The 19,827-nt window shown below is 48.9% G+C and overlaps 3 protein-coding genes across 3 annotated transcripts; 2 read left to right on the top strand and 1 right to left on the bottom strand.

Moving 5' to 3' along the window:
- Positions 1-3,140: 3,140 nt before the first annotated feature.
- On the bottom strand, positions 3,141-7,023 carry RPS28 (ribosomal protein S28). The gene is made up of 4 exons (XM_019550636.1): positions 6,929-7,023; positions 6,798-6,845; positions 5,272-5,402; positions 3,141-3,275 (listed from the first exon to the last, which is right to left on the bottom strand). The coding sequence occupies exons 1-3, from the start codon at positions 6,965-6,967 to the stop codon at positions 5,280-5,282; spliced, it is 210 nt and encodes a 69-aa protein (XP_019406181.1). The 5' UTR covers positions 6,968-7,023; the 3' UTR covers positions 3,141-3,275; positions 5,272-5,279.
- A 45-nt stretch (positions 7,024-7,068) lies between these two features.
- NDUFA7 (NADH:ubiquinone oxidoreductase subunit A7) lies at positions 7,069-12,177 on the top strand. The gene is made up of 4 exons (XM_019550634.1): positions 7,069-7,143; positions 7,228-7,277; positions 11,405-11,554; positions 11,905-12,177. Exons 1-4 carry the CDS (start codon positions 7,093-7,095, stop codon positions 11,999-12,001), a joined length of 348 nt encoding a protein of 115 aa, XP_019406179.1. The 5' UTR covers positions 7,069-7,092; the 3' UTR covers positions 12,002-12,177.
- A 3,635-nt stretch (positions 12,178-15,812) lies between these two features.
- On the top strand, positions 15,813-19,430 carry CD320 (CD320 molecule). The gene is made up of 6 exons (XM_019550629.1): positions 15,813-15,993; positions 16,174-16,308; positions 16,397-16,531; positions 17,049-17,114; positions 17,517-17,665; positions 18,308-19,430. Exons 1-5 carry the CDS (start codon positions 15,912-15,914, stop codon positions 17,660-17,662), a joined length of 564 nt encoding a protein of 187 aa, XP_019406174.1. The 5' UTR covers positions 15,813-15,911; the 3' UTR covers positions 17,663-17,665; positions 18,308-19,430.
- Positions 19,431-19,827: the final 397 nt, after the last annotated feature.

Below are 19,827 nucleotides of genomic sequence, written 5' to 3'. Positions count from 1 at the left end.
GTCCCCTAACCCCCCCACCCCACGCCTGCCCCTGCCTGCATCAGCCCCTGGCCCTTTTCTCATTTTTTATCTTAAAGAGATGGAGCTTGCCCAGGCAGGGCAACCATGGGGGGGCTGGGGAAGTGGGGGGCAGGTCGGGGGGGCTCATGCAGGGCCCCCCCATGCAGCATGGCCCAGTGGGGGGCAGCAGAGATCATCCCCTGCCCAGCAGCACCCGGTGAGCACCAGGGCTTTTTTTTAACAAGTGCACAGAGCTGAGCCGGTGGGGCAGCCATTGCCAGGGTGGGATAGACCTGGCTAAATCAGATTCAGCTGAATCAAATCACTATCCCCCAGTGGGTCAAATCCGAACCCAAATCAAATACTAGCTGCTTTGCACAGGCCTACTAAGCAGCTCTTCAGGGTTTCCACACATGAAAAACATTGCAGAACACTTATCTTGTAGCGTGTATGACTGGGAGCTCACTCTGAGGTTTCACTAACACATAAAGGGACCTCCCCCTAGGCTATAAAAATCAAACTAGTCGGGAACAAAATAAAGCCTGTGTGTTGGAGAGCAGTCATCATTGTACTGGGAGGGGGGCACTGATCAGTAACTAGCAAAGAGCATGATTGCACCTGCATCCCAGCTCCGGGGCTAGCAACTTGCACTGTAGCTCCAAGAGCACCTGAAAGCTTATGGCTGCATTTGTAAACACTGCCTGTTCTGTTACCACTGTGGAACAAATTTTTCACTCCATCCCAATTCTTTTTTATCATAGACCTCACCTGAGCCATAGTAGGAAGTTTAAGAATTGCTCTTCTGTTAAGTTTGCTATGGGCAAAACTGCTGTCACTGCAGCAAACCCGTTTGAGCTCTGCACTGAAGTCCATGTAGGATGCTCACAGCAAGTCTAGTAACAAAACCTATCTGCTTACACTTGCTTTATAATGTACTTCATATTAGAATGCCTTAGTTTGCTGGTTTATTTGTCAATCAGTATTTTAATATTGATGTTTATTTTTAAAAATATAAATAAAATCTAAAGTTAAGTATTTAAGTAGCATTACCATGAGTAGTCCCCTGTCCTCGTTTACACATTTGTTTTCCTCTAAGGTTACTAGCACTGAAGCATTTCAGCTTCTGGGAAGAAGTTCAATTGAGGAAGGCAGTTTGATGAAAGTGTCCTGGTCCACATTGTACAAGTCTCTTGTCATAGTTTCATAGATGCTAGGGTCAGAAGGGACCTCAACAGATCATCCAGCCTGACCCCTGCCTAGGCTGGGGTCAGATGAGCCCAGCCAGATGCCTATCCAGCCTTCTCTTAAAGAGCCCCCAAGGTAGGAGAGAGCACCACCTCCCTTGGATGCCCGTTCCAAATTTTGGCCACTCTTCCTGTGAAGTTTTTCCTGGTTTCTAGCCTAAATCTGCTGTCAGTTTGTGACCATTGTTCCTTGTTATCCCAAGAGGTGCCCTGGTGAACAGAGTATCTCCAAGCCCTTGCTGCTTGAATCCCCCTAATGAATTTGTAGCCAGCCACAGAATCACCTCACCCTTCTCTTGTGGAGGCTGAAGAGGTCCAGGTCCCTCAGTCTCTTCTCATAGGTCTTGTCCTGTAAGCCCCTAACCATGAGTGGCCCTCTTCTGGACCCCCTTGAGTCTATCACCATCCTTCTTGAACTACAGCACCCAAAACTGGATGCAGTACTCCAACTGCAGTCTGACCAATGCCGCATAGAGGGGAAGTATCACCTCCCTGGATCTATTCGTCATGCATCTGCTGATGTATAATAAAGTGTAGTTAGCTTTGTTGATGATTTTGTCACACTGACTCATGTTCATCTTGGAGTCTGCTATGACTCCAAGATCCCTTTCTGCTTCTGTGCTGCTGAGGGTCACTTCCCAGCCAGGTGTGCTGGATATTTTTGCACCCTCAGTGCAGCACTCTGCACTTGTCCTTGTTGTACTGTATCCTATTATGTACTACACACTTTTCTAACCTGTCCAGGTCTGCCTGCAATTGTTCCCTACCCTCTGGAATGTGCACTTCACCCCACCATTTAGTATCTTCCACAAACCTGGACAGAGTACACTTCACACCCACATCCAAGTCACTGATGAAGATATTGAAGAGTACAGGTCCAAGGACCAAACCCTGTAGGACCCTACTACCCACATCCTTCCAGATACCAACCCATCTACCTCCACACTCTGGGTGCAACCGCTAAGCCAATTTTCCACCCACCAGACCATGTAAATATCTGTGTCTCAGCCTCCTAATTTATGAGAATGAAGGGCCTGTCCTTCAAGTATAAGACTTTCACACATCAGTTATGGGCCCTGGCTTCACTACCTTGTGTTCAAGATAACACCACAGCCCATGGGGAGAAGAAATGTTTATACAAGCATAAATTACCTTTGGGGGTTGTAGGGGAATGGGACTCAGGCAAAGAATATGGACACAGTATACAAAAGCATACTGTATAGTACAATAAAGTGCCTTCTGTCCACATCCATCCCAAAGTAGCCAGCTGCAAGAGGCAAATGCTCCACCCTCCCCAGTAGGACAGAGCAACGTGTACATAGTATGCAAGCGATCCTAGGCTAGCCATTCATCTCTTCATTCCCAACTGCAGTGTAATGTACATTGTTATACGAAAAAACTGATGCAAGTTACCAGGGGGCAATTTAGCCAGATTCAAAAAGGGATCAGACAAATTCTTAGAGAAAAGGTGCATCAGTAGCCACTGAACATAGGAGTTAGGGGTACAGCTTCTGAATCAGAACTTCCTAGAGGCCCTAAATGCTGGAGGCTGCAAGTGGAAAAGGTCATACCCTTGTCATTCTACCACTGTCTATGACACAGGATCCTGGATATGACAGACCTACAATATGATCCACCAAGTACAACCACTTCTTGCATATTCTCATTTGTGTCTCTCCAAGACCCAAGATGTACCAAATACTTTTCAGCTCTCTGAAGTACAGGCGAGCACTTACTTGCAGAACAATACAAAATCCTTCAGTTACAAGCAGTTTTAACAGCTTTTAAATCAAAGTAAGGAACTTAATAGCTCAGTGTTTGCTCCCTGGAACTCTGCTGGCTCCATTTGCCAGGATAAGTACATGCATCTCATCTTACATGAAAGACGCAATGTGGTACTGGAAAAAAAATCCTTTATTTTAGTCACTGAAATGCAGTGCCCCTCTTCATGCACGTCTGGCAGCACAGATGTTCACTGCTACTTCATTACAGCCGTGTAGAATGAAAGGTAGATACACCAGGATTAGTCATCTGAAAGAAATCATGCACATTTCAGCTCATCTCATATAATCATCAGGAAACCATTTCCAAGGCAATGAAATACTAGAAAAGCAACTAAAGCATGTCATTTTATTCCTACCTAGGTGAGAGACAAAGCTTGACAGTGCTATTGGTGATAGTGTAACTAGTAGGAATTAGCACCTTACCTATCTGCCCATTAACTATCATAGGTTTCAAGGGGAGCCTCAAACTTCAGGACCACTTATACAGCTAAAAATGAGCTGCATCTTATCAATGGAAATATTCCGAGCCATTTTCAGAAGTGTTAACTGCCTAAACCAGGAGTGGGCAGTTATTTGGGCTGGAGGGCCACTTAATGAGTTTTGGCAAGTTGTTGAGGGCCACACGCATTCACTCCCCACAGCCAGGCCAGAGTTGGCACATGAGCAGCAACAGGAGCCCAGGGTCTGCAGGGCTGGACTGCATCTGCCAGGTACTGTGGGGAACACTGGGCAGAAGCAGCCCCTTCCCCAACCTGGCACCATGAGGCAGGTCCTGGGTAGGCCACACATGCCCCAGCCTCTGCTGGACACCATTCAGTGCTGGGTGGGCAGGGAGGCAGTACTGCTTCCACCCAGTTTACCTGGCAGCACTGGGGGAATAGAGCTTAGTCCTACAGACCCTGGGTAGGCTGGATTGCTTCTACCCACTGGCCCCCACTTCACCAGCAGGTCACGGCCTGTCTCCCAAGACTAGACTATTTTACATAGATAAGGTTATTTCTAGAAGAGTCAGTCCAAAGACATCTGTATACTATGTAAATTACTATGGCTTTGGGCCCATATTTCAGCTTGGATTGAATGCTTGATGTGATTGGATTTGAAATCAAAACCTGTGTTGTTTCCCAAACTATTACCTTGAAAATAGCAGTGAAAGACTGCAGAGTATCTCTAGGCAAAGTGCGTAGAACAAAACTAGACCATTGTGTTCAGTCACGCAGAGGAAACATCAAATTCACTCACTAGACAATACTACTGTGTTAAAACAGCAGTTAAGTTAAATGCAAACTTTTCCAAACTAAACCAAACCTTTCACTTGGTATACTCTGAAAGAGTCATGGTCATTATCATGACTGCTAATTTAATTCTTTTCTACTAAGGCCAAATAGGAAATATTTATAATGCAGGTCAGCCCATAAGAAGAGTCATGGCAACATTAAAATCTAATTTTCTGATGCAGAAATAGCTAGTTTACCAAAAATAATTTTATGCTGAACAGTCATCCAAATTGCCACAGCCTAAATGTCAAACCTTACATTCTATACTTGTTTTTCCATATAAGGCTCAGATTCAGAGTTAAGGTCCCTAACCTTCGATCAGGGTCTCACATAACCGCAGATCACTCTAAATCAGAGGGGCTCAATGAACCCCTCCCTGGATTTGCATGAACTGAGTGGCACACACTTTCAGAAAATAAAATGTATGCACTACAGTGCTTGTTTCCTTGCAGAGGGGATGAGGCAATAAGAGGAGGCGATCATCCAGACAGGGACAAGCCTGAACCTATGCTTATCTGCTCATGTCCTCACACCTTGAGGCATCCTTTAAAGCACTGTGTTTAGGGACCTCAACCAATGGGACACGATCCAAAAAGGTGGCTCATCAGAATATATGAACAAAAAGGATTCTCCCTTAAAGAAAAGTGTGGGAAACCCTGGCTTTTCCCTTGCAGACTCTCAAGAGTTCCAACCTGCAAGGGGCTGCTCAGGGCCCCCCATACCCACACACTGCGCGGAATAGGTTTCAGACTGGTCATCAATATTGACAAAAGGGTCCCGGTACAAAAAAGGTTGAGAACCACAGCTTTAAAAGGATCTCATGGCACCCCAAGATGTCACAGCACCCTGGTTAAGAATCACTGCTCTATAGTCCAGGCAGATACCCCAGCTCTGTGCTTAAGACAGTCAAATGAAGATCATCATGCAAAAACATCCGTTTAAAACCTGAAAGAGAAACAGATGAGTTACCAGGCTGATCAGCGCAACCTCCTTGCTTCACGTTCAGATTCCAGCAACGTTAGGACATCCCCCTCGCGGACGGGTCCTTTCACGTTCCGGATAATGGATCGGCTGGTGTCATCCATGAATTCAACGCGAACCTACCAGGGACCCAACAGAAAAGTCTAAACAAGTGTATTTCACCATACCCTTCACCCTCTGAAACTCCTGTTCCAGATCGCTACATCCTACTCCTAACATACCCGCTATTCATGGCAACTAGAGGTGCGCCAATAGATCGGTTAGCTGTTGGGTTGGCACCAATAAAAGGTGGAGTGATGTTATCGGCTATTGGCTTTTTTTTGGTCGCTGTAGCTGATATTTATGGCCACAGGCCCAGAGCACCCTGATGAGCATACTCCTGTCCCTCTGCCCCACCACCAGCCAGAGGCCACCACAGCAAGCAGTGGGAGGGGGAAGGGATGTCAGGTAGCAGTCACAGGGCCCCACGCTCAGCAACAAAGTGACCAGAGGTCCTGCTTTGTGCACACAGCAGGGGCCTGAGCACTGGGGCAGCAATGGATATGTTGGACTGCGCACGGGTGGGGTAAGGCACTATGCAAGGGACACTTCGCTCCTCTGGGGACCAGGTGCCTTTGCAAGTGGCTCCTCCCTGGTGGCCACGGGAGCTGAGCTATACAGGGCCCACTGGTGGTGGTGAGGCAGCCATGTGCTCTGGGGCTCCAAAAACACCCAGCACCACTGTCCACGCGAGGGTCGGCCCTGCCTGCCAGGGACAGCAGCGGTGCAGGGAGCGCAGCTGCGCATAGGAGCCGTGAGTGAGCGAGCAAGGCAGCGGCATCCGTGGGTGCCTTCCTCACCAAGGAAGCGTGCACATGTGTATTATAAACACAGAACAAACAATTAAAGGCTTATGTCAGTAGTTTAAGATGCCTTGCACCACTTCTAAATATCAGTTATTGGATCAGCATCACCTATTGGTATTGGCCAAGAAAGCCTGTCGGTGTGCCCCTAGCGCCAGCCATCAAGTCTCAGCATCTGCCCTTAAAAAGTTAGGGACAGAGAAGTCGAAGCAAATTAAAATAACGAATCCTCCAGAGAAAGGTCAGGAACAGCCGGTCCCTCAATGACACAAAGAAGATTGCGAACCGACTGGGAAGGGGGGAACCGGTACCCAGCACCAGGCCACACTGGCAAGCACACCTGAATACGCGGTGCTCAGCGCTACGGGACAGTGCCCAGGCCCGGCCCCAACGATTCAAACTAAAAGCCCCAGACGCCAGGATAACACAAGTGCATTTCTCGAAGGGGGCTTCCTGCGGCCAGGCCAGACCAGGCCGCGCCCGCGTCAGGGGTCAGCAAGCGAGACCAAACAGTAAGAGCAGCGGAGCCCGGGGCGCGGTGCCGGGCAGGCTCAGCCCCAGGGCCAGGCAACCCCCCAGCGCGGGCTCCTGCACCGCGGGAAGGCCGGAACCGCCCCCCCGCCGGGCCGCAGCGACGGAGCCGCACCGGCACCACCCGCCCGCGGCGCTCACCTGCGTGCACTGCCCCTGTGAGCCGGTCCGACCCAGCACCTTGGTCACCTGCGGACACAGACACGCGTCAGTGAGCGAGCGAGCGAGCGAGTGAGTAGACCACCCCGGCCCCGCACCCCCCGGCCCCGCACCCGGGCGAGCTTGATGGGCTGCACACGGCTCGTGTCCATGATGGCGGCGGCCGCGGCGCGGAGAGGGGGAACGTCCCCCCCGTCCCTTTATATAGGCATGCACCACGCGCTTCCCGCCCTGCACCGCGCTGGTCTCCTGCTTCCCAGCCTGCACCGCGCTCAAGATGGCGGGTGCCACCCCCATCGTCCGCTGGGTCCGCAACTTCCTGTTGGGGGTGAGCGGGGGGTGAGCGAGGCGGCGGCCCGGGGTGGGGGTCTGGGCGCGGCTCCGCCTGACACGCTGTCTCCTTGCCTTGCAGCGGAACCTGCAGGCCAAGCTCAACCTCCGCTACACGGAGATCTCCAAGAGGTGCGTCCCGCCGGGGCCGGGCGGGGGAGCAGGCAGTGTCTTCCGCCCGCTGCGACCCCGCTCTCCAGCGCCCGCGGGCCGGAGCTGAGAGAGCCCCGTCTCGGGTTTTCTGGGCAGATGTGATGTCTGGTATCAGCCCGGCTGAGTACCAAGTTCTTGGGGTGCAGTTGCCCTGTCAGGCACCGGGAGTCTCTGCTGGTCTGAGATCTCCAAGGGCCAGGAGACGCTGAGGGCCTGGCAGGATGTCAGCGAGGATGTAAATGGTGAAAATTAGCAAGATGAGGTGATGCAGACGAGGGAGGGGGAAGAGAGCAGGGGGGAAAAAACGCTAAAGGGAGACATTAGGTATGTACGTGGGGATAGTAGGTATGTAGGGATCAAGAAGAGAGCAAATGGGAAAGCGGGGCCTCTGCTCAGCAACTCAGGACAGCCAGTTACTGGTACCCAGGAGAAAACTGAACTCCTGAATGATAACTTTGCATCCGTATTTCAACAAGCCCTGGGGAAAATCACGCCGGATAGGGTACAGAATGAGCAGGGTAGACATGGCTGCCTTCTTACTGTTGCTGAAGAACTGGTGTGTGATCAATTAAAAAAAATATATATAAGTGAGCAGGACCGGATGAACTCCATCTGTGGGTGCTGAAGGAGCTGGCCCGAGTCGTCACAGAACCCCTGGCGAAACTGTCCCGAAACTCATCGTGCTCTGGAGAGGTCCCTGAGGACCGGAAGAGGGCCAGTGTTGTGTCCTTTAGAGCTGTGTGAAATTTCACCCCCAGGTTTGTTTTGATGTTATTTTGGGGTCAAAACAGCAAAATCAAAACGGAACAGATATGGTCGACACAGCCTCAAAATAAAACGAGGCAAGTTGAAACGTTTTGCCGTTTTGATGCTGTTTTGACGTTTCACCCACAGGCTACAATGGGGAAGGTTAAAACAGCCTGTAACACTGTCATTTCTGGCCAGATTTGAATGAAACTTACAGGAATGGTAGCCCCTTCTGAGGGCATGCAGCGTGCCAGGTTTCAAGAAGATAGGTGCAGGGGGTTCGGAGAAACTACACCCCAAAGTCTTGAGAGCCAAACTCATGTCACATGTATGTGTTAAGCCACAGTGGGGTTGAAACTGCAGGGATGGTAGCCCTTGCAGAGGCCACGCAGCCCGACAAGTTTCAAGGAGATAGGTGCAGGGGTTTGGGGGGAACTGCACCTCAAGCTGTGGATGAGCAAAACTCGACATGGGTAACACTGTGTGTGTTAAGGCACAGCAGGGTGAAAGCTGCAGACCTGCTAGCCCCTGTTGTGATGCCTGCCAGCTGTCAAGATGATGTGTGCAGTGGCATTCTGGGGCCCGGCACCACTAGCTGCTGATAGGCAAAACTTGTGCTGAAGATGCCCCATCACTTGTCACCAAGACCTGGGGGTAATAATTGACCACAGTACGAACATGAGCCGGCAGCGCGATGCTATAGCCAGCAGGGCCAACAACATGCTGGCATGCATCAATTGATGCCTCTCCAGCAAAACCATTGCAAAGAAGTGATTCTCCTGTTCTACTCAGCTCTTCTCGGCATTGGTGAGACTGCAGCTGGAGTACTGTGCCCAGTTCTGGGCTTTGCACCTTAACACGGATGTGTTAAAGCTTGAGAGAGTCCAGAGAAGGGCTGCCCATATAATCAGAGACTTGCATGGCAAGCCATATGAGGAAAGGCTGAGGGACCTGGGACTCTTCAGCCTGAAAAAGAGATGGCTGAGAGGGGACTTGGTAGCAGCTTACTGCTACATCAGTACATCTAGGGCTCAGTGAACAACTGTTCACCAGGGCATCCTTGGGAGAAACTAGGAATAACAGTCACAGTCAGGACACCCTGGTTGTGAAGTAGTTTTCCTAATGTTGAGCCTGAAATGAGTCTGAAATGATCTTCCAGGAGATGGTGGGCTTAGCTGTGAGACGGTTAGGTGGGCACAAAGCTGACTGTGGGGTAGGACCCAGGGAGTCCTAATGAATGGATCGGTGTTGTCTTGGCGAGAAGTGGGCAGTGGTGTCCCGCAGGGGTTGGTGCTTGGTCCAGTACTTTTCAACATCTTCATCAGTGATTTGGATGCAGGGACAAAGAGCTCACTGGCCAAGTTCACCGATGATACCAAGTTATGGCTATATATGAGATGACACCAAGTCTCAGGCTAGCTATCAGGAGGCGCTGCTTCACAGTCAGGGTAGCTAGGGTCTGGAACCAACTTCCAAGAGAAGTGGTGCTGGCTCCTACCCTGGGGGTCTTTAAAAAGAGGCTAGATTTACACCTTGCTGGGGTCATTTGACCCCAGCATTCTTTCCTGCCTGTGGCAGGGGGTTAGATTTGATGATCTGCTCAGGTCATCTGCTCCGACCCTACCAATTATGAAACTATAGGGAAGCATAGTCATGCTTGAAGATAGGCTACAGATTCAGATGGCTCTAAAGAGGCTGGCAGGTTAGGCGAGTCAGAACCAAATGAAGTTCAACTCTGAGAAAGATAAAGTGCTCCACCTGGGGACGAATAATCCCCTGCACACCTGCAGGCTTGGAAACACCGATCTGACCAACACCACATGAAAGAGGCCTGGGGGTTATAACTGACCACACTAGGAACGTGAGCTGCCAGTGCAACTGTTGCCAGCAGGGCAAATAATACTCTGGCACGCATCGATTGATGAATCTCCAGCAAGACAAAGGAGGTGATTCTTCTGCTGTACTCAGCACCGGTGAGACCGCAGCTGCAGTACTGCGTCCAGTTCTGGGTGCCACATTTTAACAAGGACGTGGTAAGACTTGACAGAGTCCAGAGAAGGGCCACCTGTATGATTAGAGGCTTGCACAGCAAGCTGAACGCAAAAAGGCTGAGGGACCTGGGATTCTTCAGCCTGAAAAAGAGAAGGCTGAGAGGAGACTTGGTAGCAGTTTAATGCTATGTCAGGGGAGTACATCAGGGGCTCAATGAACAACTCCTTCACCAGGGCGCCCTTGGGGAGAACCAGGAGTAAAGGCCACAAACTCCTAGAAGACCATTTCAGGCTCAAGATTAGGAAACATTTCTTCACAGTCAGGGTGTCTAGACTGTGGAATAAGCTCCCTCTAGAGGTGGTGCAATCACCTACCCTGGAGATCTTCAAGAGGAGACTGGACAGTCACTTTGCTGGGGTCACCTGACCCCACCTGTCACTTTTCCTGCCTGTTGCAGGGGGCTAGACCCAATGATCTTCTGAGGTCCCTTCCAGCCTTACAATCTATGAATCATGTATTAATACCACTGTAATGTTTCCATTTGGCTTCTCTTTCCTCTGCCTTCTTCCCCCCCCCTTTACCTTGTTTCTCCTCCTTCCCTATTTATATTTTCACTACATCCCCTCACACTTGTAGTTTCTCTCATTCCTGTTTTCCTGATCTCCAACTATTTTCTTTTTAACTGGTTAGCCTCTTTTCTACCTTGTATTCTGTCACTGTAATGTCTCCCTTTAGCCTTTTTCCCCCTGCTCTCTTCCCCACGCCCTGCTTCACCTTTTGTCTTTCTAATTTCTACCTATTTACATTATCACTGACAATCCTGCCATATTTGTATCTTCTCTCATTGGAGTCTCAGAACAGCAGAGACTTCCTGTGCCTGAAGACGGGTGACTGGGCCCAAAAGCTTGCTAAGAACTTTTTCCAACTACTCGGCCTAATACAAGGGATCACATCTACCCAAAGAACCTTGCCTGCCTATGTCCTTAGACCAACATGGCTACAACCAAAAACTCTGTCTCGTTAGAGCATCCTTGTTCTTCCTGCAGATGTGTTAGTGTAGCCCAGTGCCAGGCCACAAGTTCGCTCTACATATCCTTTTTTACTAGTTTGCAGCTGAGCAATACTGAGTCTCTTTAACACACTCCGTAGGCCTTGGAGTATGAGAGCCCCTTTTTGTATTTCATTTGCAGAAGACCAGAATATCCTGCTGTGCTCTGTGAGCCTTTAGTTTCATTAAAAGGTGCTCTAAAGTCAGGTTTCTAGTTCTGAGTGATAACCTGATGCATTAATAGTAAGAATCTGTTTTTTTGCTTAATATCTTGTATGCTTTGAAGCTTTTTTTTTTTTTTTTTAAACTGGCTTCTTAGAACTCAGCCACCACCTCAACTTCCCTTGGGTCCCAGTCACAAACTTGCGGATAACTACTACTGTACCCGGGATGGACGCAGAGAGACCTATCCTCCAATTATTGTTATGTCACCACAGAAAACCCTTGTATCAGGTGCTCAAGCTGGCAGGTAGGTCCTATTTATCCTATGACCATACAAGATCTGCTGTGACTTTGCTAGCTAAGCGGGGTCAAATTAAGTTGAAAATTAGTGTGGAGTACTATAAGGAAGCACACAGATGCTAGTAATAGGATGCTGAATAAATGCCTCTGTGGATCTTCTCTTGAGAATCAGCATGATTAGGGCTGGAGCTGGATTCCTTAAAACCTCTGTGTTACCAGTAGCTCTGAGAGAGTTATATGTGTGAAGGGGAGGGCAACAATGGGATCTGCCTTAACTCTGCAGTGAAAACACCTCCAAAACAGCTAATATCCAAAAGAGTTAATGATTCCTGAAGCCTAGTCTCTCCTTCTTCCCAGCTCGGACTCTACAGTAGCAACAACTGGGAAAAAGGGAGCGACACCAGGAGTTCCACCAAGGAAATGGGAATTGTCAACAGATGAACCTTATCTGTAAAGTAAACAAGTATGAAGAGAAGTCTCAATATGACGGTATTTCTTCAGGATTGATTTAAAAGAAACAGTCTGCCTGAAAAGTGAGCAAAGAGGTTAGCTTTGGTAATATTAATGAGAACTTGCCTGTCTGAGAGAGTTTTGTTGGTGTCTGGTAAATAAATATTTATCTGTAATGTCGACTTTTGTTATTTTAGAGGACTCTCTCCATCTAAATGAGTTTTGGGAATGATTATTTCCTCCCCCCCCACAATTTTCTGTTTAAAGAAAAAAAAAAGGGGGTCTGACTTTCTAAACTCCACATTTGGTGGAGTTTTAGACCCAGGAACCCCTTGGAAAATCCCATCTCTTAGCTTTCATTTGTTTTCTTGACTATGGAGAAATAATAAAGCAATTCTTCTGTTGCAAAGAACTCAGAAATACCCCAACAGGTCAGAATGGTTTTGACACTGGTTTCCTATTTGAAATCTCTGGATTTTGTGAATCTTGTGTTGTTTTTGTACACGTAATATTGCATGGCACCCTGTGGCACCCTCAAAAGGATCTCATGGCATCCTGCAGTGCTGCAGCACCCTGGCTGACAGTCAGTGCTCTAAGCAACACAACTTGGCTAGCACACAAACCTAGCAACTCCTGGAGAGAGACTCCAAAACACAGTTGTTGTACAAAGTAGAACTGATGATACTTCCATGTTAATTATTACCAGAGGAATACTCTGCATTGCTGCTACAGGGCAGGGTTTTGTAAGTGGTGCCATAGCCAGGATGGGGATTATAGCTCCAAATTCCTGATCACAGATGTTGGCTACTGAGACTAGCAATTTCCAAGCGTCTCTGGCCAGAGACATTTGTCCAAATTACTAGGACTAAACTCCAGCTCAAATATCACTTCAGACATGTGCAATTCTAATTGAAAAATTCTTCTAACAGGAGATGAAGAACTTTGAGTAGTTGGTATAAAGTGTGCCATTCCATATGGTATGGAAACCTTTTCGACTGATAGTCTGAGAGATGACGTGCATTAAGTGTGATATTGACTGTTGTTCGTTGCCCAAGGAATCCATTTATTTCTTCTGCTGGCCATGTCAAGCTTTACTGACAATTTCTTATGCCTTTGGGACATACAGATTGCTCTTAATTCCAGAGTTTCCTTGAAGTGTAGGTGGGTTAACCTAGCCTGCAGGTAATGCAGCACTCAAATCCCTGGGCAACATGCACGGGTGGGGTGTGTGTGCCCATGTGTGTGTAAGGGACTGCAAACTGACTAGGTCTTCTGAGTTTATATCCTTGTGCAGCTCAGTAAGCTGAGCTCTACTGACTTTTTTTTTTTCTTTTTTTCTATTTCCCCAGTGAATTTTAAGGATTTGTTTGGCCTTCTGGGTACACAGTGGGTAATTGCAGGAAGGCATTAGAATACTCTGGCATTTGAGCAGTTTAGACTTCATTCTTGTGAGATTGAATAACAAGCCCAAGTGAAAATAGTACCTACCTTCTATCCTTCTGCCTCAGCTAGGTCAGGTTGAAAGCACCTCATCATATGTGAGACAAGGTTGTATGTACAGATGGGAGGGGAGTAGGGCAAAAATGGGCTGTGACTTAACTCTGCAGTGAAAACATACCAGAAAGAGAACCTGCAATCAGTCATTTAATCACTCAGCAAACAAGTATTATGATTTCTGCTTTGCATGCAAAAGACACTAATAGGGGATATTGATTTGCATCAAAACTTAAAGGAAAATATGGCCCCTGCTGAGCCATGGGGTTTTGGTGACATTGGTGTGGGGGGGAAATAGGGGGTGTTTCCTCAGTAATCCCTTTCCCCTGCCACCCAGTCCTACCCTGCCCTGCCCTGGGGAAAAGTGACAGCAGTAATGTTTTCCATGTGCCAGCACCTGGGTTCCACCTGAACTGGCTCAATCCAGCCTGTAGCCCTAAAAGGTTGCTAACCCCCACCTCAAATAAAATGGAATTAGTTTGAGTAAAGCTGTGCTCACTGCCAAGAGGTCTGCTTACAGCAAGGTAATAAGCAATCTCACTGCAGAAACCTACTGAAAACAAGGCAATACAGCTAGGCAAGGTCAGCCAAGCCTGACTTGGACTGCAATGAAGCTACTTTTTCCTGTCTTCAGTAGTGTTTTACAGCTAGCTCCCTTAAGATATAGCTAAAGTAGCAAAATAAACATATTTTTAAAATGCATCTAATCTAAGGCTGATTAGGTTGAATAGCATCTAGCCCTTATGGCAAAGTGAATGATTAACCTTGCCATTTCTAAATCCAGTTTTAGCTGAATACTTGGTTCCTAGTCATAAAAGTAATACTCTATAAAAATCAAGTCATAAAAAATAAAGTTATAATGGTTTTATCTTGTATTTAACTTGGGCTGTATCTGCTTCCTTCTCAGACTTAAGAAAGGACCCTGAAAGACTGTCTTAACATCTCTCCCATGTATATAGTTGGTCCAATAAAAGATGTCACCAAACAAATTTTCTTTGCCTGTTCCCTAGGCTGTCATGGTTACACCACTATTTCAGGTCTCATAAAATTGTCAGGGCAAATTACATCAGCTTTAGCATGGGATTTTGTTTCCTTGGAAGACTGCCACACCTTTTTCTTAGTCCTTCAGACTGTCCTCAGTATGTTTTCTAGACATTTATCTCAGGTTTTTTCTTGTAACTTTATCCCATTGCATGGATGTTTCCACTTGAGGCAATTATTTATCAGATTCATATGCCACCAGTCCCAAAAAAGGCTCAAGGACATGGATAAATGTACCCTGCATGGAACTACAATACTGTAGTAGATGATTTCCACCCCTCCCCCCAACATATGGTAGGATTTTTTTAAGCCATCCTTCTACAGCCTCTGCAACTGAAAGAAGTTTTTATGGAAGAAAACTTTATAATCATAGAAAATTAGGGTTGGAAGGGACCTCAGGAGGTCATCTAGTGCAGCAGTTCTCAACCCTTTTTTTTTTTTTTTGTACCAGGACCCATTTGCCCCAGCCCGTGCCCCTCACTCCTGCCCTGCTGCCCCCCAGGCCCCAGTGTGCGAGGCAGGGGGCCCCAATCACTCCTTGCAGGCTTGGACTCTGCCAGCCTGCGTGGGGAAAGCCATGGTTCCTATGTTGTTCTCCTTTAAAGGAGAACCTGTGTTTAAAGTTTGTTGATCCATATTTTGTTTGCTTGCGACCCTTTCAAGTATTCTTGTGACCTAGAGGTTGAGAAACACTGCTCTAGTGAGCCCAGCCCTTTGCTCAAACCAGGACCAGCCCCAACTAGCTCATCCCAAGTGAGGCTTTCTCTACCAGGGTCTTAAAAACCTCCAGGGATGGAGAGTTCGCTGCCCCTCCGGCAGCCTGTTCCAGTGCTTTATAACCCTCCTGGTGAAAGAGCTTTTCCTCATTTCTACGCTAAACTTATGCTGCTGTTGCAGCTTGGGGCCGCTGTTCCTTGTTCTACATCCGCCACCACGGACAGCTGTAGAAAATTGAATTTTGCAGAATAGGAACATCTCCTTGCCCCTGTCCCCGGCTCGGCAACACTTCGTGGGGAGGAGGTGGCTGTTCGTACTTGGCTTTGGTTCTTGCTGCAGAAATTTGGCAGAAGTCCCGGAGCAGGGAGGGGTGCAGCGCGGGAAGCCGGGTCAGGTTTGGGTTCAAGGGCGCTGACACGTGTGTAGCGGCGGCACATGCGCACCAGTCCCCGGGCAGCTGGGGGCAGAGAAGGGCCGGGCCCACGTGCGCGGCACCGAGGCCACCAGGGGTCGCCAACAGCTTCAACGCGCATGGGTACTCCCCTTCGGATTTGCGGGTGCGATGTGCGCGTGCGTCCCGCGGTCCCGCCCCCCAGTTTTCTGCGCCTGCACCGACCACCGCGCGCTCTCCTTGTCTGCTGCTGCGTCGCGGTCGCGGGCAGATGGCGGATCGGCTGCTGCTGCTGCTGCTGCTGCTGCTGGCGGGGCTGCTGGTGCCCGCGCGCCTCCAGTCGTCTGGACAAGGTCGGGATGGGGGGTGTCGCTCGAGCGCAAGGGCTGTAAAGCGGCGCGGGCGGGACGCGCCCTCGGCAGCGCCTATTGGCTGCGCGCCGCGTGTTTCCGCCCCCCTCGCACACCCGCACTCCTCATTGGTGCGCGGGCCGCGTGGCGGGGGGGGCCCAGCTAACGGCCGCGTCCGCGCAGGGCCCGCGCCATGCCCCGAGCACGAGTTCCGCTGCGCGCCCGGCGGCGCCTGCTTCCCGCGCACCTGGCTCTGCGACGGCCACGACGACTGCGACCACGGGGAGGACGAGCGGGACTGCGCGTCGCCCAGCGCAGGTGCGGGGGGGGCCGGGCTGCCCCTGGGGAGGGCCCCCAGCGCGGCCCGGAGCGCTCCCCTCACCGCCCTGCTCTCCCCTGGTCGCAGAGGCGCCCCCGTGCGGCGTGGGCGAGTTCCTCTGTGACGGCCGCAGGGACTGTCCCGATGGCACGGATGAATCTGCCGAAGCCTGCCAGCTCCGGGAGGCCCTGTCCTCTGCGGGGCCCAGCACGGCCAGCACAGGTCAGAGGTGCGAATGGACCGAGATGGTCGCAGGCTGGGTGCGGGGCAAGAGCGCGGGCAGGCGGATGCTGGAGCTGGAGGGCTGGGAGTGTATAGTTGTGGGTGGAGATGCAATAAGGAGGGGATGCTTTGCCTGTTGGTCCTTTACAGAGGCACATTTTGCTCCTGAATGACTGTTTGACCAGACGTGAGTCAATTGTGCGTTTCCATGGAGTGTTCGAGGCCCGAGACTTTCTTGGGTTGGGCAGAGGGAGTGCTTCAGTTTCCCCCAGTGCTATGTTAGTTCTGTTTGTGCCCTTTGCCATCTAAGTCACTTTTTCCTGGTGCATGTGGGCTTTTTGCACAGAAACAGCAGGGGTAGATCTTGCTTGAAAGATCCCCCTGTGGTGGTGGAAAGCAGGAGGGCTCATGATCTTGCACAGACAGTTCTACACTCCTTTTAGAGTTGGCCTCAAGCTCAGTGTGACAAAGATCATTTAAATACCCAATGACTGACTGTCCTGTGCTTTCATTTCAGAGACTCCATATGAGACCCCAGGACCATTTCTGCATCAAGCTCCCTTGTGGGTGATAGCTACCTTTGGTATGTGAGACTCCAAAGCTGCAGCTCATCTTGGCTTTTGCTTAGTGGAGTCAAGTGAAACAGGGCTCAGGTCAGAGTGATTCAGATGCTGTTTGTTCAGTAACAGCTTACCGGAGCCTTGCCCTGTTCTAGGTTTCTCAAACTCCCTCTTCTTGCAGCATGATGTAGCCCCACAGCCATCTAAGCCGTGTTGTGCCACCTGCTGCTTGAAGCGGAATCACCCAGCATGGGACAGGCACTAACTTCCCTTCCTTTCCACTCCTCCAAGGCACTCAGCCTGCTGCTTATCCTTAAAGGTTTTTGACTGGCCTGTCTCATGGGCACTGGGCTGGAGCAGCTGAATTGCATCTACTGTCTAATATAAGGTGATATTAAAGCAGTTCTCTGCTCTTTACTATGCAGTGCTCTTGAGTGTCCTGGTGGGTATAGGCTGCCTTACTGCATGGCAACAATCCAGAAAAAAGACCAACTTCACCAGTATCAGCCTTGAAAAAACTTCCAAGGAACAGCTCATGCCTGCCAGAAGACCCTCAACTACGTTTCCTTGATGGGTAGGTTTCTTACCCCTACGCTGGATCCAAACCATTTGGTGCAGCTACTCGGAGGGGGAGAGAGCCCACCCCTTCCTGAGCACCTTTGTTCTGGAGGGGAGAAGATGCTCCTTGTCCCATCCCAGCTTGCCACGAGCTCTTCTCTCTGGGAGATTATCCCCATGTCTTTCCTGTAAATGCACTTCTCAGCTGCCTGTGCCCCAGTGAGTTGTGTTCTGTGTGTGTGTGTGTGCAGGAGAACATTTTCCCTCAACACATGTTTGCATGCATGCATGCATAGTGCTCATCTCTGAGTAAGATTAAGGATGGGGTCGCTCCCCACTGCCAAATTTTTTTTGTGGTATGGAAGTGGTTTTGACTGCAGTTCTACCTCCAGACTCCTCTGTTCTGAGAAACTTGCTGTCTCTTCTTTCAGTGGCTATTTGATAACTGGCCAGATGCGTGTGGGTGTTGGGGCAGATGTGTGTGGGTGTTGAATCCAGGGGAAACATCAAACTCCTGAATGCTGGGATACTTTGCTGATCTTTTGGCCTCTTTAGAGTGGTTTGTTTTCCCCCCACAGCTTTAAAACTGAAATGAAATCCAAACCCCTGGCACAGAAGATTATCAAAAATAACACTTTTGTTTTTCTGCTTTTTTCAGGAATTTCCTGCCTGCAGGTTGGCTCAATCATCTTTGCACTCCCTGCAGATGCTATTCAGATAGATCTTGACAAGTTCTCAGGGGTTTGACTGGGTGACAGTTGCACTAAAATAAGGACATTCCCCCAGCACAAGTATATGTACTGTGGGAAATTGGCACTGGAGAATCAGAAATGACCCTTGTGGTGCTGTGAAATCAAATGTGCCATGAAGGTGATGGCAGTTCTTGGGATGCCATAATGGTTACCCTAGAGGGGATATTTCACATGTTGCTTCTCACCAGAGATTATAGTCATGATATAATTTTACTGTACTACAAGTCTTCAGAGTATTACTTGCTGGAATTAACGCATCAAGGAGTTGAAAAATTGACATGCTTCCTGTGCCCCTAGGCTTTTCATTGGTGCCAGGTTGAGCTTTAGCTGTAGGCACGTGATGTGGCATTCAGGACCTAAGCGCTCTTCACTCCCACTGAAGTCTATGTAAGAAGTGTTCTCTGCTCGTGTATTCAGCCTAGTGTTTCCATCTTAACGCTTGGTTTCCTAGAAGTTGCCTGTTTAATGTAGTTGGAAGAGCATCTGAGCAAATCTTGTCAAAACAAAAAGCAGCAGGAGTCAGTTTTGTACTTCATTGCTTTTAACTCTTAATTTTGGTGTCATAACCAGTTGTTTCCTTCATGTTATCCCTTTCTGAAATCAATGCATGCAGTATACCATTGGCTTTTCAGTGTGTGTGTGTAAGGCATTGCTACTGTAGAGGGAACTACTAGCAGAGGGGAAGGGATGTGCACTCTTTTCCCCCATTTAAGCCAGTAGTTACCTCTGTTTCCATGTTTGCTGAATGTAAGTTGAGAATTCTACTTAAAGGGCAAACACTCCTTCCAGCAGTCTCAGAGAGCAGGACTCCTTGGGATTTTGTACAGCAAGCACCTGTGCATTTGGAGCACAGGGGGGAGAGTTTGTAAGAGTTATGGATTATTTAAAATTCCACTTCTTCCCAGCTTTGGGATAGCACAGAATGAGAGGCTGAGTCTGTGAGGGTGCAGCACTCTGCTTCTGGATGACTGACAGATACGTGAAAATGTTACAGTTTATGGGGAATAAAACTCTTTTAAAGAACTGTTAGCAGCTGTTTGGATTTTTATTTCTCGGGTCATGTGTTTTGTGACAATGTAGCCACTGTGCTCAGCAGTGTATTGAATCCAAGAAGACCTGGCTCCTGGCCTTCCTGATTTGGAACACAAGCACAAGCATCCAACACTAATCACAACAGGATAGCTCGGCCCAAGGTGCAATGCACGGCCTTTTGATTTTGGATTGTGCAGGATCTTAGATGGTTAACAGGAGAATGATGTCCTTGCTTACCTGGAAGTAGGAAAACAATTGGCTTTTCTGCTTTCTAAAAAAATAAAGCATAAGTTGCGTCGGGTCAGGTTCTACCTTTTATGTACTCTGTCTCTTTAAGCTTGTGAAGTTCTGCCTACATAGTAAGGTTGCTGTCTGACAGTGTCCCTCAAGTATA

The sequence above is a fragment of the Crocodylus porosus genome, unplaced genomic scaffold (assembly GCF_001723895.1).
Source record: "Crocodylus porosus isolate Cpor-Errol unplaced genomic scaffold, CroPor_comp1, whole genome shotgun sequence".
In the NCBI taxonomy this organism is placed as follows: domain Eukaryota; kingdom Metazoa; phylum Chordata; order Crocodylia; family Crocodylidae; genus Crocodylus; species Crocodylus porosus.
The sequence above is the reverse complement of the archived record's forward strand: the minus strand, read 5'-3'. Positions and strand labels throughout refer to the sequence as shown.

What these genes read in the sequence shown, in the direction of transcription:
- RPS28 (XM_019550636.1), bottom strand. Translation starts at nt 6,967, where the DNA reads ATGGACACGAGCCGTGTGCAGCCCATCAAGCTCGCCCGG. An exon ending in AGCCCATCAAGCTCGCCCGG is followed by an intron (nt 6,846 to 6,928) that starts GTGCGGGGCCGG and finishes CTGTGTCCGCAG; the next exon opens with GTGACCAAGGTGCTGGGTCG. An exon ending in CACAGGGGCAGTGCACGCAG is followed by an intron (nt 5,403 to 6,797) that starts GTGAGCGCCGCG and finishes GGTCCCTGGTAG; the next exon opens with GTTCGCGTTGAATTCATGGA.
- NDUFA7 (XM_019550634.1), top strand. Translation starts at nt 7,093, where the DNA reads ATGGCGGGTGCCACCCCCATCGTCCGCTGGGTCCGCAACTTCCTGTTG. An exon ending in TACACGGAGATCTCCAAGAG is followed by an intron (nt 7,278 to 11,404) that starts GTGCGTCCCGCC and finishes CTGGCTTCTTAG; the next exon opens with AACTCAGCCACCACCTCAAC. An exon ending in TCAGGTGCTCAAGCTGGCAG is followed by an intron (nt 11,555 to 11,904) that starts GTAGGTCCTATT and finishes CCTTCTTCCCAG; the next exon opens with CTCGGACTCTACAGTAGCAA.
- CD320 (XM_019550629.1), top strand. Translation starts at nt 15,912, where the DNA reads ATGGCGGATCGGCTGCTGCTGCTGCTGCTGCTGCTGCTGGCGGGGCTG. An exon ending in GCCCAGCACGGCCAGCACAG is followed by an intron (nt 16,532 to 17,048) that starts GTCAGAGGTGCG and finishes CTTTCATTTCAG; the next exon opens with AGACTCCATATGAGACCCCA. An exon ending in GTGGGTGATAGCTACCTTTG is followed by an intron (nt 17,115 to 17,516) that starts GTATGTGAGACT and finishes TTTACTATGCAG; the next exon opens with TGCTCTTGAGTGTCCTGGTG.